Genomic DNA, 13,987 nt, shown 5'->3' on the forward strand with positions numbered 1-13,987 from the left:
CCTTCCCTTTTCTCACTCCCCCGGGTTACAAGACCCTTGGCACACTTCGTAATAATAGTGAATTAGGAAATCTCAAAACGGGCGCTCGTAATGCGGCGCGGAGGGGGTATGAGCAAGCCAGAAAAACAGCTGAGGACCCAGACATGAACCATGTGTGTGTATAAACGAACAGAAAAGTGCCCAACTCCTTGCTTTGTCCCAGATGCTGTGTTGATGATGTATGATAATAGTGGTTTAGAACTTGAACAGAGACCCCGTCATGTGTAGATGTGTGTGTGTGTGTGTGTGTATGCGTGTGTGTGATTCGAGTATGAATAGAGAGAGGGGTATAATGTCGAGGCACGCTGGGTATGCACTTCTGTACTGTGGTGGTAATGAAACACAAAGTAAATGAAACTCTGTTGGGCCGGTGAGTCATCAAGGTCGTAATTTGTTGCCCGTGCTGATGTGTTAAAGCGGACAGCCGCTTGTTGGTTATGGAGGCGACTACTCCAACATCTCTGAGTGTCGTCGGATCTCCTCATCGCTAAGAGCGCTCATCCAGAGACACCTCTCGGTGATGCCTTCGATAGGCTGGAACTTGTACCGAGTACTGGCCTCCAACAGGCGCAGCAGTGTCTTGACGACCGCAGCAGCAATGCGGCAGCGCTCAAAGTTGATCAAGGGAGGCGTGGTAGGTGAGCCAGCAATCTCTGACGGTCGCTGGGCGTTGTAAAGGAGATCGTGTGTGTAGATGCCGACAAAGGGGATGCAGCCCGAGTCGGAGCCAACCTCCATCTCGGCACGGAGGTTGTAAAAGTTGCGCATAGGCGTCACCAGCTTCTCGAGGTCATGTAGTGTCTTGACATCCTGAGGGGGCACATGCTCCCATGTCCTCGATAGACGAGCGACCTCGTTACTGGACAGGGCAATGGTGAGCTGTGCCAGGGTCGCAAAGTTGCGGTAACGTCGGCAGTGAGTCGCAATGTGGATGAACTTGCAGATGCATCGCACTCTCTCCTCGACTGTCTGTGTCAGGACAATCTCAGAGATGGCCCATTTGACCATGATGTTGAAGCGGGCAATGACAACATCGACTCCATGAGCATCAGTGTTGCGTAGAAACTCTACCCACGAACGAGAGTCACTGTAGGCTGCATTCTTCCAGTTCATATCGATGAGTTCCTTCCAGTCAATCTCGTTGAGAGCATCCTTCTCAATAAGTGTGAACTGCTGAGCGAGGATCTCCGAATCAAAGGCCAGGATGAATGGAAGATGAACATTGTACTTGTCGGATTCCGCAACAACATCAGGCTTCGGGGCAAGGCGGAGAGCTTCGGTTGTCGCAGTCTGGTCGTCGGTATGGATGTAAGGAGCCGTTGGCGTGGTCTCTGGTGTCGGAGGAAGAGGCTTCTGGCCCCAGACTTGGGTCTCGTGCAGTTCAGGAACCTTGAAAGACTGCGGTGGCGACATCTCGAGAGCTTGTACCAGTGTCATTGGAGGTGAAGGAGGGTTCCTCTTGGGGGCAGGTGCTGGAGATCCAAGAGGGTGAGCTGGAAGCTTCACGCGAGGCAAAATACCGTCTCCTGACTCGAACTCCTCATAATCAAGGGCCTCAGCCGACATCTCGGACGAAAGATCGCTATCATCGTCGAGGAACGACTGGTCTTCATCAACCGTGGGCGCAGTGTCACCAGGCTTGATTCCCTCGATGCTGTCTGTCTTCTCAATGAAATCGAAAGATGCATGTTGTGAGTCCGGTTCAGAGAAGACGGTCTTTTGCGCACGAGGAGTTGCATCATCATCAGGACCTTCGAGAATTGACATGTTGGTCCAAGCACGGCCAGGGGACTTGTCGCGGCCAGGATTCGAGTCTCGGTCCAAGATGGGGATGGACGAGTATGATTCTCGTGAAGTCTCGGACAAGAATGACTTGGCCTCGGTCAACGGCCGCTGGCGCTGAGGTGTTAGGAAGCTGTCATGAGAGTCAATAAGAGGCTCAGGCTCATCCTCTTCGGGATCCAGCATGAACGTCTCCCTGATGACAAGTTTTTCACGATGATCCCTCTTCTCGCGTTCCTCTTCCTCTGGATCCATCATGTCCACGTCAATTTCGGGAGGAGGGTTAAAGACTCCTCCAGGAGACTGTGGGTCCATGGACAAGCTGTACGTCTTCTTCGCAGGCAACTTGCCCTCGAGCTTGGCCAGGGCTGACTCGATGCCGCCATCGTCATCGTCATCCGGAATCTGAGCAAGCTTCTGCGCCTCCTTCTCGAAGGAAGGGCGCATGGCAGGCTTCGACGAATGTGTGCTGAAGAGCGAAAGGTCTCGCTTCGGTGCCTTCTCTGCAAGTTGTCCCAGAGAAAAGACATCGCCTCTGGACTGATGATACTCGATGGATACTACCTCGCCATTGCCAAAAGATTCCACACCAGGGCTCTGGATGTAAGAACTCCGGATAGACTCCGAGTAAGTCGTCAACGATCCAACTGATCGCGATCTCCTTAGTGAAACCATGTCCAACTCACCCACGTTTGTCGCAGCTCGTAGATCTCCACCCGGGCGTCGTCGAAGAACTCGCAGAGGTTGAGGAACTGGCACCTCAGGTTCTTGTGCCATCATTGAGGCGCCAGAGTCTGTTGTAGCATCAAAGCTTCGGACCGTAGACTGGCGGACAGTGCTGTTGAATGAGCTACGGCGACGTTGAATAATTGAAGCCAATGACTGGTGCGATCGAGTCGATTTGTTGCGGCGATGACCCCCCCTATATGACAGAGGAGGATAGTGACGGAGGCTGCGGTGTGTCGTCGAGAAGGATGCTCGGCTTCGCTCCTCGGAAGCTCGAGCGCTGCTGCCGGGGGCTAGAGTATCAAGGTCAGGGACGAAAGGTGGCAGAGGATCCTCATCAAGTGAAGGTCGGACCACATGTTGGTTGAGTAGGTAGGACGAACGCCTGGGGGTTCCAGTTCCAGCAGAGGGGGCAGTAGGAGGCGTCGTAGGAGGTGTGGGATCAGCGCCAGTGAGTCTAAAGGTTTCGGCAAATGCTTCGACAGAAGTGGTACTGGCAGGCTCCCCTCGCCTCATCAAAGAAGGATCAAACGGTGTCGTGTCGTCAACGATGACGATAGACTTGCTGCCCGTGGTGATAGCCATGTCACTAACTGGCCGGTGCTTATGGTTGTGCGGCAGGCTGTCGAATGTGCTAGAGTCCATATGGGCAGCTGAGTAGTCAACATCTCTCGCCGAGAGAGATGGGTTGGGAGACCCCATTGTGATGCCGCGGCGTTCAGCCTCAGCAGCGGCCTCCTCTCGCACTGCCTTCTTGAAATCTTCCACAGCTTCGGCGCCAAGTAAGTCAATCCTAACAGGAGGTCGAGATCCGTTCGGTCTTTGCCTGCTCTGGGGGACAACCGCAGTTCCGGGGATACGGTTTGTTGTTGCCCCGCGGGGTCCAATATTGTTGACATTAATGAAGCTTCCGGGTGTGGGAGACACCCCCTGGCCTCTGGTGCTAAGGGCTCGCCGCACACTTCCCAGAAGCTTCTTCATCCCATGACCAGACATGGCTCCTGCTGGTATCCTCTCCTTGACCAGGTTCTGGCTCTCCGGGTGGAGAGTGGCCGTTTGCCTCTGGCTAGCGGGGAAATCATCGGGCTCGATATCAACAAATGCCTGGCCAGGGGGTAGAAGATTACCACGGACAAGACTCCCAGCATAGGGCACAGTCATCATGAACTCCTGGTCCTTGAAAGACATCTTGTCAGAGCTATGCTCCCGCAGTGAATCGGTCAAGCTGTTGTTACGCTTGTGCGCTGGCTGAGGCCGCACGCGCTTTCCAACCAGCGCGCGAGGCGTCGTTGCTATCGGACCTGTATTGTTGTAGACAGAGCTCGCTGTTACTGGGTGAGCTGCCAGTGGATTCGTCTGGTGAGGGTGAGTAGCTCGCATGGCCTTGTTGGGAAACGAGCAAGAAACAATATCCAGACTCGACATGCTGATTGGAGACGCCTGCGATTCCACCTCGGCGGGATCTCTGGTGATCTGGCCCTCAGGGGTACTCGGCCGGGGATCCGTGACGATTGAGTCTCCAACGTGGCCAGCCCGGGAGATATCGGCAATGAAACTTGTTCGCTCGCATGTGCTCTTCATGAGAGGCAACAGACTCTCAATCTGAGGTGGCTCCCCATCATCACGGTCCCAGAAGGTCGGATCCAAATCAGGATCCCTGTGACCAGCAATGCCACCAGGCGTGATGGGAACATCGGCATCAAGTGAGTCGTCGAAATTAGGGCCATCCCAGTAAAGAGCACAAACCCTGCGCCAGCATTTCTTGAGCTCTCCAAGAATCTTGAGCTGTACCTTGCGAGATCGAGAACATTGCGATAGTTCGTCCACAAAGTCGTTCAACAACTCGCAAAACGTTGACCGGAGATTGTAGTCAATGACAAAGTCGTCCATAAAGTAGTTGAGAATCCAATGCCTCAGGGCCACAAATGTCCGAACACGAACAACCATGCCAGTTTCGTCATCGCGTGCTAGTGCCCATCGTAGCCGGGCAATGAGCATGCGTAATAGGTCAACGGATTCGAGGAATGCTCGGTAGGTTAGGAAGAAATCGGAGATGAGTTCGTAGTCGAGGAAACTGGGTGACGTGATTTCCGCAACGAGTCGTGGTGGTGTAGCGGCTGTGACAGCTCCGGTCGCAGGGGAGTATCTGACCAGGGCTCGATCGTCGCAGGCCGGCTTAAATGTGAGGTTGTCAAACATGGCGGGTTCGACATTGAGAATCGACTGGTAAGTCGGATGAACGGGCCGGGGCCCTCGAGGAGAAGGGGGATTCGGAGAGGTATTGGACATGTTGCGAGAGAACCGCAACACCGGGACGGCCAACGAGCTCGGCCGCCTCGTCGATGCTAGATCTGGATGAGAACTGTTAAGCTCGCCCTGTGATCGGTTTAGCAGCGAGGCGCTGCTGGAGCGAAACTCCTCTGTGGGAGCGTAGGAAGAGCCGCGAATCATGGGTGTGCCTCTGACGGTAAACCGAGGAGTTCCTATCCGCCAAGAGGGAATGTTGATATCGAGAAGAGGAGTTGAGTTGGCATCAAAATCTTCCATAGTCCGGGGCCGATGCTCCTCACTCGGCTTGGAGATGACGATTTTGAAAACCCCAGGGTCCGAATCCTTAGCGGCGGAGACTTCGTGGACCGTGCTGTCGGAGAGGGCGCGTCGGTGTTTCACGGACCTTCGAGGATCCCGGGGGTCGGCTTCGAAGTAGGCTTGGTTGCTGTCAAAAGGCGTGGCTTCCGGGGTCGGCGTGAACTGGCTGATGTGAAGCTCACTGCTCTCGTCCTCGGCGGGTTTGCTGTGTGGGAGGGTATCCAAGCCTGCTGTGCTGGGCGGAGTGATGGGAAATACGAATTGAGGCTGGGGACATCGCTGGTAGGCAGGGCGGACAGTCGGCCTGCGGAATGAGGGTCAGCGATATGTGAACAGGGGGACAAACTGAGTTGTCAGTCAGTGCGAGCGTCCAAGACCAGCGCCAGCGTTCCTGTGCCAGCGACTTCGTGATATCTCTGAGGCGACAGGACAGAGGATCGGATCGCAACGAGGGCCCGACCGAGACGTCTCCCCACAAGCACTCGGGGCAAAAGCCGTGAGGCGGGAGGAAGGGAGAGCGACGGGGCGGAGATGTGGCTGGCACACAGCATTCCAGTCGGTTGGACAAGTGAGGCGCTAGGTGCAGAAAAGAACGACAAGCACGAGACGATCAAAACCTTACCTCAGATATATCCGGCCATTGTTGCCAACGTTGGCGACGGTGAATTGACGACCCTCACGACCTGCCGACCCACCATCTGGGGTGATGTCCCATCGAGGGAGGCTTCCCTGAAGGTCGGAATCCGAGTCCTTGAAACTCCTGGGTGTTGGCTTCCTCTGGTGAGATCTTCGCTCGGAGAGAGGGACCAAGGGTTTCGCGAGGGCGGCATTGGTGATTGGGGGAAGCATGCGCGTGGTTGTGGTGGTGGTGGACCTGAGCGACGGCCACTTGTTGTTGGGCGTCGGCGTCGAAGCGTCTCTGGGGCTGGAGTTTTCCTTTTCCTTGGGTACTGCGGCGGTGGTGGTTACGGAAGTGACAGGGTCGTCGACAGGAGACACAATCCCAGACCTTGGCTGGTGAGTCGTCGAAGACGCGGCGGCGGCGGAGTGAGCGCTCGGGATGGTCGACGTCGGATCCTTGACCGGAGGGCGCGACGACGACGAGGACGATATGGGTATGGGGACGGGGGGCGGAGCGCTGAGGCCAGACGCTGGCGGCAGCGGGTCTGCGGACGAAGGCTCCAGGGCCTCCATGAGCACTGGCCGCTCACGCGCGCTGCGCTGGCTGTCGTCAGGAGAGGGCAGAGCTGACGGTGCTCAAAGCGACATAGGAGCTGGCGACCAAGGCATTGAGTTAGCAGCGAGCGTGTCAGTGGTGAGAGAGGTCGTCGCGCATAGTCGAGGAGGTGGTGGTGGTGGTGGTTATTTGATCCAATGCGCGCGGGGAGAGGGGCTAAGCGCTGAAAACGAAGGAGACACCAAAAGAAGAAAGGAGAGACAAGAGTGTACAGCGACTGTTTGCGCACAACCAAGAAGGAAAGGGAGGGAGAAGGCGATAGGACGCGGCGAGGCCGAGCTGGGGATTATGATGGGATGGATGGGGGGATTGAGCCGGGTGTTTGCTTGGACCATCCACCATCAACAACGTTTGATTGCCCTGTTATGCTAGCCGGTGGTAACACGTCTGTAATTACCAGAACAAGCCAAAACCTGGTCGAGTTTCTGACAAGCAGGGGGGGAAGTTGGATGTGGGAAGGGGACTGATGTCATTGTGAGAGAATGGAATGGGACCTGGACCTACGTGACGAAGCCATAAACTCGATGTTTGCTCTTGTATGCGGGAGTCGTCGTTACCATCAAGAGGCGTTGGCTACCTTTGTCTGAGTCGAGAGAGGTTGGCAGAAGGATTTGGTTGGTGGTGAGTTGGATGGGGTGGAAATCGAGTCACGCAGATGCTGGCTGGACTGCGCTACGCTCGCTATAGGAGAAATTGGCAAGGAGAGGGGCAAAGTAAACAGGAAATTTCCACAGCAAAAACACGGCAGCTTAAAGGTGCCCCCTCCGTCTTCAAACAGCAAAAAGTAAAGAACAGAGGAAAGAGGAAAAAGAAAGGAAAAAGCGAGGCTGTTGGACCCGAATAACGGGGGAGAGACAAGACGGACGGGAGATGGGCTCTGGCGCTTCCATTTGGGATGGCGCATGGAAAGAGGGTGTGGGGCGGGACGCGATGTCAGGTTTGTGTGTACCGTTACTCGCAGCCTCTAACAAATGCCTGCAGCAAACAGGTAGCTGGTACGGTAAGCTATGGAGTGCCAGGCCCTTTTAGGGCAACCCAGGGGAGGGGTTATGGCGCGTGGGCCAGTTGGGTCGGTCTCCCGTCGAGGCCCCCGTTCAAGCCGTTGATTGGTAGTCTCGGTGACAGTTTCTGGCAGACGGCGTGTTGCACGAACTGTTTGCCAGTCATGAATAGCATAAAGAAAAAGAAAAGAATACAGTATGTTGACCTCTCAAAATGCTGCTGTTCAGTGGTCAGACAAAAGAGCTCACAAGCTGGTCAACGGAGCATGGATGTTGCTGGGTCATGGACGGCCCACGGAGCCGGATATCCCCCAGGAATGGATGGATTGGAGAGAGCGAGCGTCGAGGCAATGTACTCGGTACCTGCATCTGTACTCGCAACGGTCCCCCAGCTCGGCCCGCCCTCCCGCAAAAATATCCCTGCACACGTGCACCCAGCCACCAGCCCTTTAATCAACCTCAAAGTACACTCTACCTTTTCGTCCTCTTCCCATCCCGTCCCATGCTTTGACGTTGCAGCAAAGGGAACCTGAACATCCAGACCCAGCGTCAAAGCACACATCTTGAGCTATCAGAAAGAAAAACACTCACATAGAGTTTTTGCAAGGTCAGGCTGCGATGGAGTCTGGACTTGATGCCCAGTTCGTCGATCATTTGGTTCCCAACTGGGCATCTTTGTAGATCTCTTGTTGCCTCTCGGGGAATTCAGATTCAGTCAAATAAAGATAGTGCAAGACGAAAGAGGTAACTGAGGGGATTTTCAGCCTCTGCGCAAGAGTCAGTCGTTGCATAGGCACAGTACCCAAGGTTCCAGAAGGAAAAAGGTACCTACAGATCCATCCCCCCATGACCTCCCTCTGCCTGCATGTGCATGATGCATCCTCTCTCAAGTCGAGCTATTCATGGCATCATCCTCGCGTGCGCATTGACAATCACACACTTTTTTGTTCTTGTCTCCCCCTCCTCCCCTCCAGCTCGTGTGTGCGAAAACCCGCACGCTACTGTACGATCCAAGGAAAGGCGATAAAAAAATGAACAAAGTCCATCGTCCATCGCCAATCAACTAAACTTTGAACCCGACTGCCCGGGCGCCGGGGAAGCGTCCCGCCTGACGAATCACGACGGCTTCCGCAAAATGGCCCGCAGTCTAGGGTAAAAAAAAAACAATCATGTACAGTAGTTCGTCCGCACAACGGACAAGAGACTATCGCATGTTCGTCCGCTTACCTAGATAGCTAAACTTGAAGCAAGCAGTCTTGCATCCCGTCCCCGGTTCGTGGCTTTTACTTGAAGAATGCCTTGTTAACTAAAATGTCTTACAAAAGCCTCTCAAATCTTCAGCTCCGACTGTCAAGGCCGACTTCTGGATCATGCAGTAGTTGGGTCCATGGTGCCACGAACTGCCCGCTCGCCCTGGGCCATGCATGACACTACGGTTCCTCAGACGAGCAGGGTAACATACACCGCAGCAGGTGACTTGAACTGCCATCGGATGCAGTGATTCGAGATCAGAACTCGATCTCGAGGTATCATTATACCGAGTTAAGATATGAAAATCCCCTGTAAACTCAAATCCATCATCAACCCATATGTCCCACGATATACATTCAACCCTTGCCTATACAAAATGCGGTGTGCTCCCAGCCCCAAAATACCTCCCTCTCAACTCTTTTCGTTACCCCACGAGTCATTCATGTTCCCGTTTGAGCGCTGTCGGCGCGTAACGAGTCCAATTAACAAACAAACATATCCGTCTCGCCGACCAAGGCGGGGACCCTTCATGCAGTCTCTGAATCCGGTCTTCTTGTAGTTCAGAAATCCTCCCGCTGTCGATTCATGACGCCGTTCAACTGACGTCCCCGCCGAGTCAATGCCCGCCCCTCATGGCAAAAGGCCCGCGCCGCCGAACCGCTCGCCCTGCCTTGCGGAACCCAGCCACTCGCTGTAGATCACTTCTTGGAATGCGGCATGGGTTCCGTTCCCGCCTGGCAAGCGAACCCTCTCAGGAAACGCCATGGGATCCATTCTCGCGTGTCTTCCCTGGCACTGGCATGTACTGTTACTACTGTATGCGTGGCAGGGCTGTCGAGTCCATGATGCACGTCTTGAGCCCGCTTGGATGGTCAACCATGTGATCAACCTGGGGTTGATGATCGTCATTGTTGATACCTAACAAGATAGCTGAACGCAAAGGTTTCACTGAACAATATCACCAAGATAAGACACTCTGATGAATGCGAGACAGTCCAACTTGTATTCTCTTGGAACCCATCTATCTTGACCGCCTCTTCCTCTACTTGCTGTCCGCTTCCGCAAATCTACATGACGATGCAAGCCGTCTCTAATCAATGAGCTACACCCAAATCGCATCTTAAACGCTCAATTCCTGGATCTTCTCCACCAGTAGCTCGGTAAATGTCTCTACCACGTTGGACTCGGGTCCGCCGGCCTTAGCCTCAAAGATGCAGTCTAGCACCGTCTTGATACCCACTCCCACGCGGTCCGAGCCCGTCAGTCGTTGGATCTCGTTGAGCGTCGCATTGACATCGCCCGAGTTGAATACCCTTGACTCTTGCAGAACTGTGGCCAGGTCACGGAGCGTCGACACGGCCGGTACCGCCACCTTCTTGGCAAAGTCCATATCGATTTCGAGCATCTTGAGGACTGACGCCTTGGAGGTTGTCACAAAGATTAAGAGACGGTGGCCCTAGAACACTGTTAGCTCGGTTCAACATCATATAAGGAACAATAGCTCACCTTGGGTGGCTTAGAGACAAGCAGAGTTGTCAAAGCCTCGAGCATCACGTTGGAGAAACGGGGTCCAATGGGGTTCCATCCAATCATGCGCTCAAAGTCGTCTAGGATCAGAATACTAGCAGGCGACTTGTAGGCATCCGTAAAGGCCTTGTGAAGGTAGTCCTTCTTGGCAAACTCGTCGCGGTATCCCACCAGGTCTGCTGGTGTAACCATCTTGACAAAGGGGAATCCGGACTGCATAGCAATATGCGCCGCCAGGGCCGTCTTTCCTGACGCCTTGGGGCCGTGGAACAGGACTGACGTGCTGAACTTGTTGGGATCCTCCTTGATCATGCCCACAACACGCATCATCTCCTGGATAGTCGAGTTGATGTGAGGCGCATAAGGAATGATGCCCAGGCGAACAGCCTCCTCCAGCTCTGCCTCGGAGACACCGTATGCGGGTCGGACCTCAGTCAGAGCATTCATAAAGTCCTCGCGCTTGACCTTCATGTTGGCCACATCCTGCTTCACGGCAGCCAGCTGACCAACTTCGGTGTGTCTCGAGAAGGCGAAAGACGCCGCAGCCTTTACCAGACCGTTGATCTCGGCACCCGAAAAGTTCTTGGTCAGACCGGCGAGCTCTTCCATGTCGACGTTGGGGTCCAGAAGGTTGTTGGTCCTCATCTTTCCAGTGTGAATCTTGAGAATCTCAAGTCGACCCTCCTCGTCGGGAAGCGAGATCTCTAGATGCACCTCCAGACGACCAGGTCGCAGAAGGGCATCATCAATCATGTCCTTTCGGTTGGTCATTCCAATAAGGAGAATGTTGTTGAGCTGGTCCACACCATCGAGCTTGGAGAGAAGCTGGTTCACCACACTGTCACCAACACCGGTACCACCGCCAGCTCCTGAGCCTCGCTGCTTGCAGACGGCGTCCAGCTCATCAAAGATGATGATGTGCAAGCTGCTCTCATCGCCCTTCTCCTTGTATTCCTTCTCTGCGTCTGCGAACAGCTTTCGGATGTTCTCTTCAGACTGACCAACGTACTTGTTGAGCACCTCGGGACCGTTGATGACCTTGGGTGGCCTGGCATTCAGCATCTTGCCAATCTGCCTAGCAATAAGCGTCTTTCCGGTTCCAGGAGGACCGTAGAGCAGCATTCCCTTGACGTGAGGAATACCAATCTTGGCCACAAGGCCAGGTGGGAAGACACGAGAAGCAAACGCTCGGCGGAAAATAGTGGCAAACTCGTCACCCAAACCACCGATACCCATATCCTCGAACTTGAAGTCAGGGGCCAGAATAGCGTTAGAATTGGGCTTCGACATGGATGGCTTCAGGTTAAAGTCGCCCTTTCCATCGCGATGGAACAGCACCCGGGTCTGGGTCGTCAGAATACCTCTGGCGTGAGGTTCTCTGTAAACCTTCTTGCTCGAGTCGTCGGAAGACATGGCCAAGTCAGTCAGGCCAACCGTCTTGACAACGATCAGGAGGGGAATGTTTCGGACGTCCATCAGGATGCGCTCGCCAGGAGAGAGCACCTGGTTCTGGTATGTGTCGATAAAGATCTTGGACAGCTCATCCTCGTCGTATGGGACCTCGGTCTTCTTGTTGGGGGAAGCGAAACCAATCTCTAGATCAAGAGATCCGAGATACGCCTTTCCTCCTGACCCGAATGGGTCATAGATCTCTCCGGTAAATTGATCTCTCATGGTGATGCCAGCCCATGATCGTTGGGGGTCTGATAGACTGATGCAGCCCGAGGGGAACCCAGGGACTGGCTTTGCTGAAACAACGTATTCGCCGGCGGGCTGGCCACCTCGGAGGAGGACGTAGAGATCGGATCCGTCGCGGCTGGGAGGGAAGTCGTCGGGAGAAACGGCACACCTGGGACGTCACTGTTAGACTTGGCTTTCAATTTGGGGAAGGGCGCCGACGTACAAATTACCGTAGATCAGTCGCGACTGCAGAGACTTGTCTGTGACCTTTTCAACTCGGAGAGGGACCTGTCGACCACCGCCAGAGGGGCCCTTCTCAGCATACCGGGGCTGACCACCGCCGCCCTGGTATCCTTGAGGAGGCTGCTGCTGCATCCTAGGGTCGTTGTATCGCGCGCCGTAGCCCTGCTGTTGCTGGTAAGGGTCACCTCCTCCGTAAGGCGCCCGAGGAGGAGGCTGCTGGCCGCCACCTTGAGGTTGTCGCGAGCCGCCGCCCATGAAGCCGCTGAAGGGTGTCCTGGACATGGTGGCGGTGGGAGGAGGGGTGAAGGAGGGTGGTTCGGGATTGGATGGCGTGTAGAGGTGAGGATTGTGAATCGCTGCTGTATAGTCGTTGTCCCAGATCCTGATTTTATTCTCGCGATCTGGTGTGCGTGGAGGTTGTAAAGTACAGATTTCAAGCTGAAGCCTGAAGCGCTGGCTTTGCTGTAGGTATTAGCCCAGCTTCAGCCTTGGATCCGACGCTGACGGACGCTGACGACGGGAGGGGCGATTTGCCAGGGGTCTAAGCTGTTACTACCCGAAAAGGTTTAGTGGCTATGTCATCTGCTTCTTATTCGTTTCGGCCCCGCATTCCGGACACCAGCGCCTCCTTGGAGGGAACTCCAGGCGCAAAAGATTCACGATTCGAGCTGTTGAATCTTTAACATCGCGTCAAGATGCCACTGTGAGTGGAAAATTCGAGACTGTTTATATAACTGCTGACATATCATAGCCATCTGCTCGGCAAAAAGTCGTGGAACGTCTACAATGCTGACAACATCGCCCGCGTCCGTCGCGATGAAGCCGCCGCAAAGGCCGCCGAGGAGGCGGAAGAGCAGCGCATGCAGGAGACCGATGCACAACGCCGACTAGCCATCCTACGCGGCGAAGCTCCTCCACCTATAGAGGATGCTGAGCCATCCACGGCCGACGAGCCGCCCGCTCGTGAAACCACACATCCTGGAAGCATGCGGCGGAAACGGAAGCGACCGGGCGAGGACGACACCGACTTTGAGATGCGCGTGGCGAGGGAGAGGGATGACATGGCTGTTGTCAGCGTCGAGTCTGAGAGGAAACCTACGAGCTCTGCTCCGATTGTGGATCATGCTGGGCACATTGATCTTTTCGGTGATGAGAAGCTCAGAGCACATGCCGAAAAGAACGAGGAAGCAGAGAAGGAAGCCAAGAAGAAAAAGCAGAGCTATGAGGATCAATACACGATGCGATTCTCCAACGCCGCTGGAAAGGACGGCGCTCTGCAGCCGTGGTACTCCCAGTCCGATGCCGCAGCTCCGGATGCATCCTCCAAAGACGTCTGGGGCAACCAAGACCCGAAGCGCAAAGAGAGGGACATCAAGCGGATAGTGTCGAATGACCCGCTCGCGATGATGAAACAGGGTGCATCAAAGGTTCGGGAGCTGAAACAGGAGCGAAAGCGATTTCAGGAGGAGAGGGACGAGGAGTTGAAACAGATGCGCCGGGAGGACCGGCATCGCGAGAGACGACGACGGAGGCATGAGGAAAGTGGCAGGGGTGGAGATCGGAGTCGAGGCCGAGATGGGGAAAGATCTTCGACTCGACATGAGGAAAGGAGGCATAGGCCGAGGGATAGGAGAGATGACCATGATCGTGGCAGAGGATCTGAGAGACGGAGGCATGATCGTTATGAGAGAGGGGAATCCAGAGACAGGAAGGATTACAGAGATCATCATGATAAGGATAGATCAGATCTGGAGAGGAGAAGGAGAAGGAGAAGTAGAGACGACGAGAGTCGTAAAAGAAGAGACTCGCGATCTCCAGAACGAAATCAAGGCGAGCGACGTCGACATCGTTCAAGAGAAGAAGCATGATACATAATGTCTAGATACCCAAAAGCAATATTTCCAATCGAATT

The 13,987-nt window shown here is 54.7% G+C and overlaps 2 protein-coding genes and 1 pseudogene across 3 annotated transcripts, besides 1 other annotated feature; 1 reads left to right on the forward strand and 2 right to left on the reverse strand.

The window, feature by feature from the left end:
- Positions 1-486: 486 nt before the first annotated feature.
- On the reverse strand, positions 487-6,351 carry NCS57_00689700 (annotated as a pseudogene). Its single transcript has 2 exons — positions 5,759-6,351; positions 487-5,440 (listed from the first exon to the last, which is right to left on the reverse strand).
- Positions 487-6,351: a sequence feature.
- Positions 6,352-9,745: 3,394 nt separating this feature from the next.
- Positions 9,746-12,357, reverse strand: NCS57_00689800 (Vesicular-fusion protein SEC18; the record flags this gene model as incomplete). Its single annotated transcript, XM_053056767.1, has 3 exons — positions 9,746-10,081; positions 10,132-12,001; positions 12,056-12,357. The coding sequence occupies 3 exons, from the start codon at positions 12,355-12,357 to the stop codon at positions 9,746-9,748; spliced, it is 2,508 nt and encodes an 835-aa protein (XP_052912962.1).
- A 413-nt stretch (positions 12,358-12,770) lies between these two features.
- NCS57_00689900 (Cir-N domain-containing protein) lies at positions 12,771-13,943 on the forward strand (the record flags this gene model as incomplete). The annotated part of the gene is made up of 2 exons (XM_053056768.1): positions 12,771-12,778; positions 12,827-13,943. 2 exons carry the CDS (start codon positions 12,771-12,773, stop codon positions 13,941-13,943), a joined length of 1,125 nt encoding a protein of 374 aa, XP_052912963.1.
- Positions 13,944-13,987: the final 44 nt, after the last annotated feature.

This window comes from Fusarium keratoplasticum, chromosome 5 (assembly GCF_025433545.1).
Source record: "Fusarium keratoplasticum isolate Fu6.1 chromosome 5, whole genome shotgun sequence".
Lineage (NCBI taxonomy): Eukaryota > Fungi > Ascomycota > Sordariomycetes > Hypocreales > Nectriaceae > Fusarium > Fusarium keratoplasticum.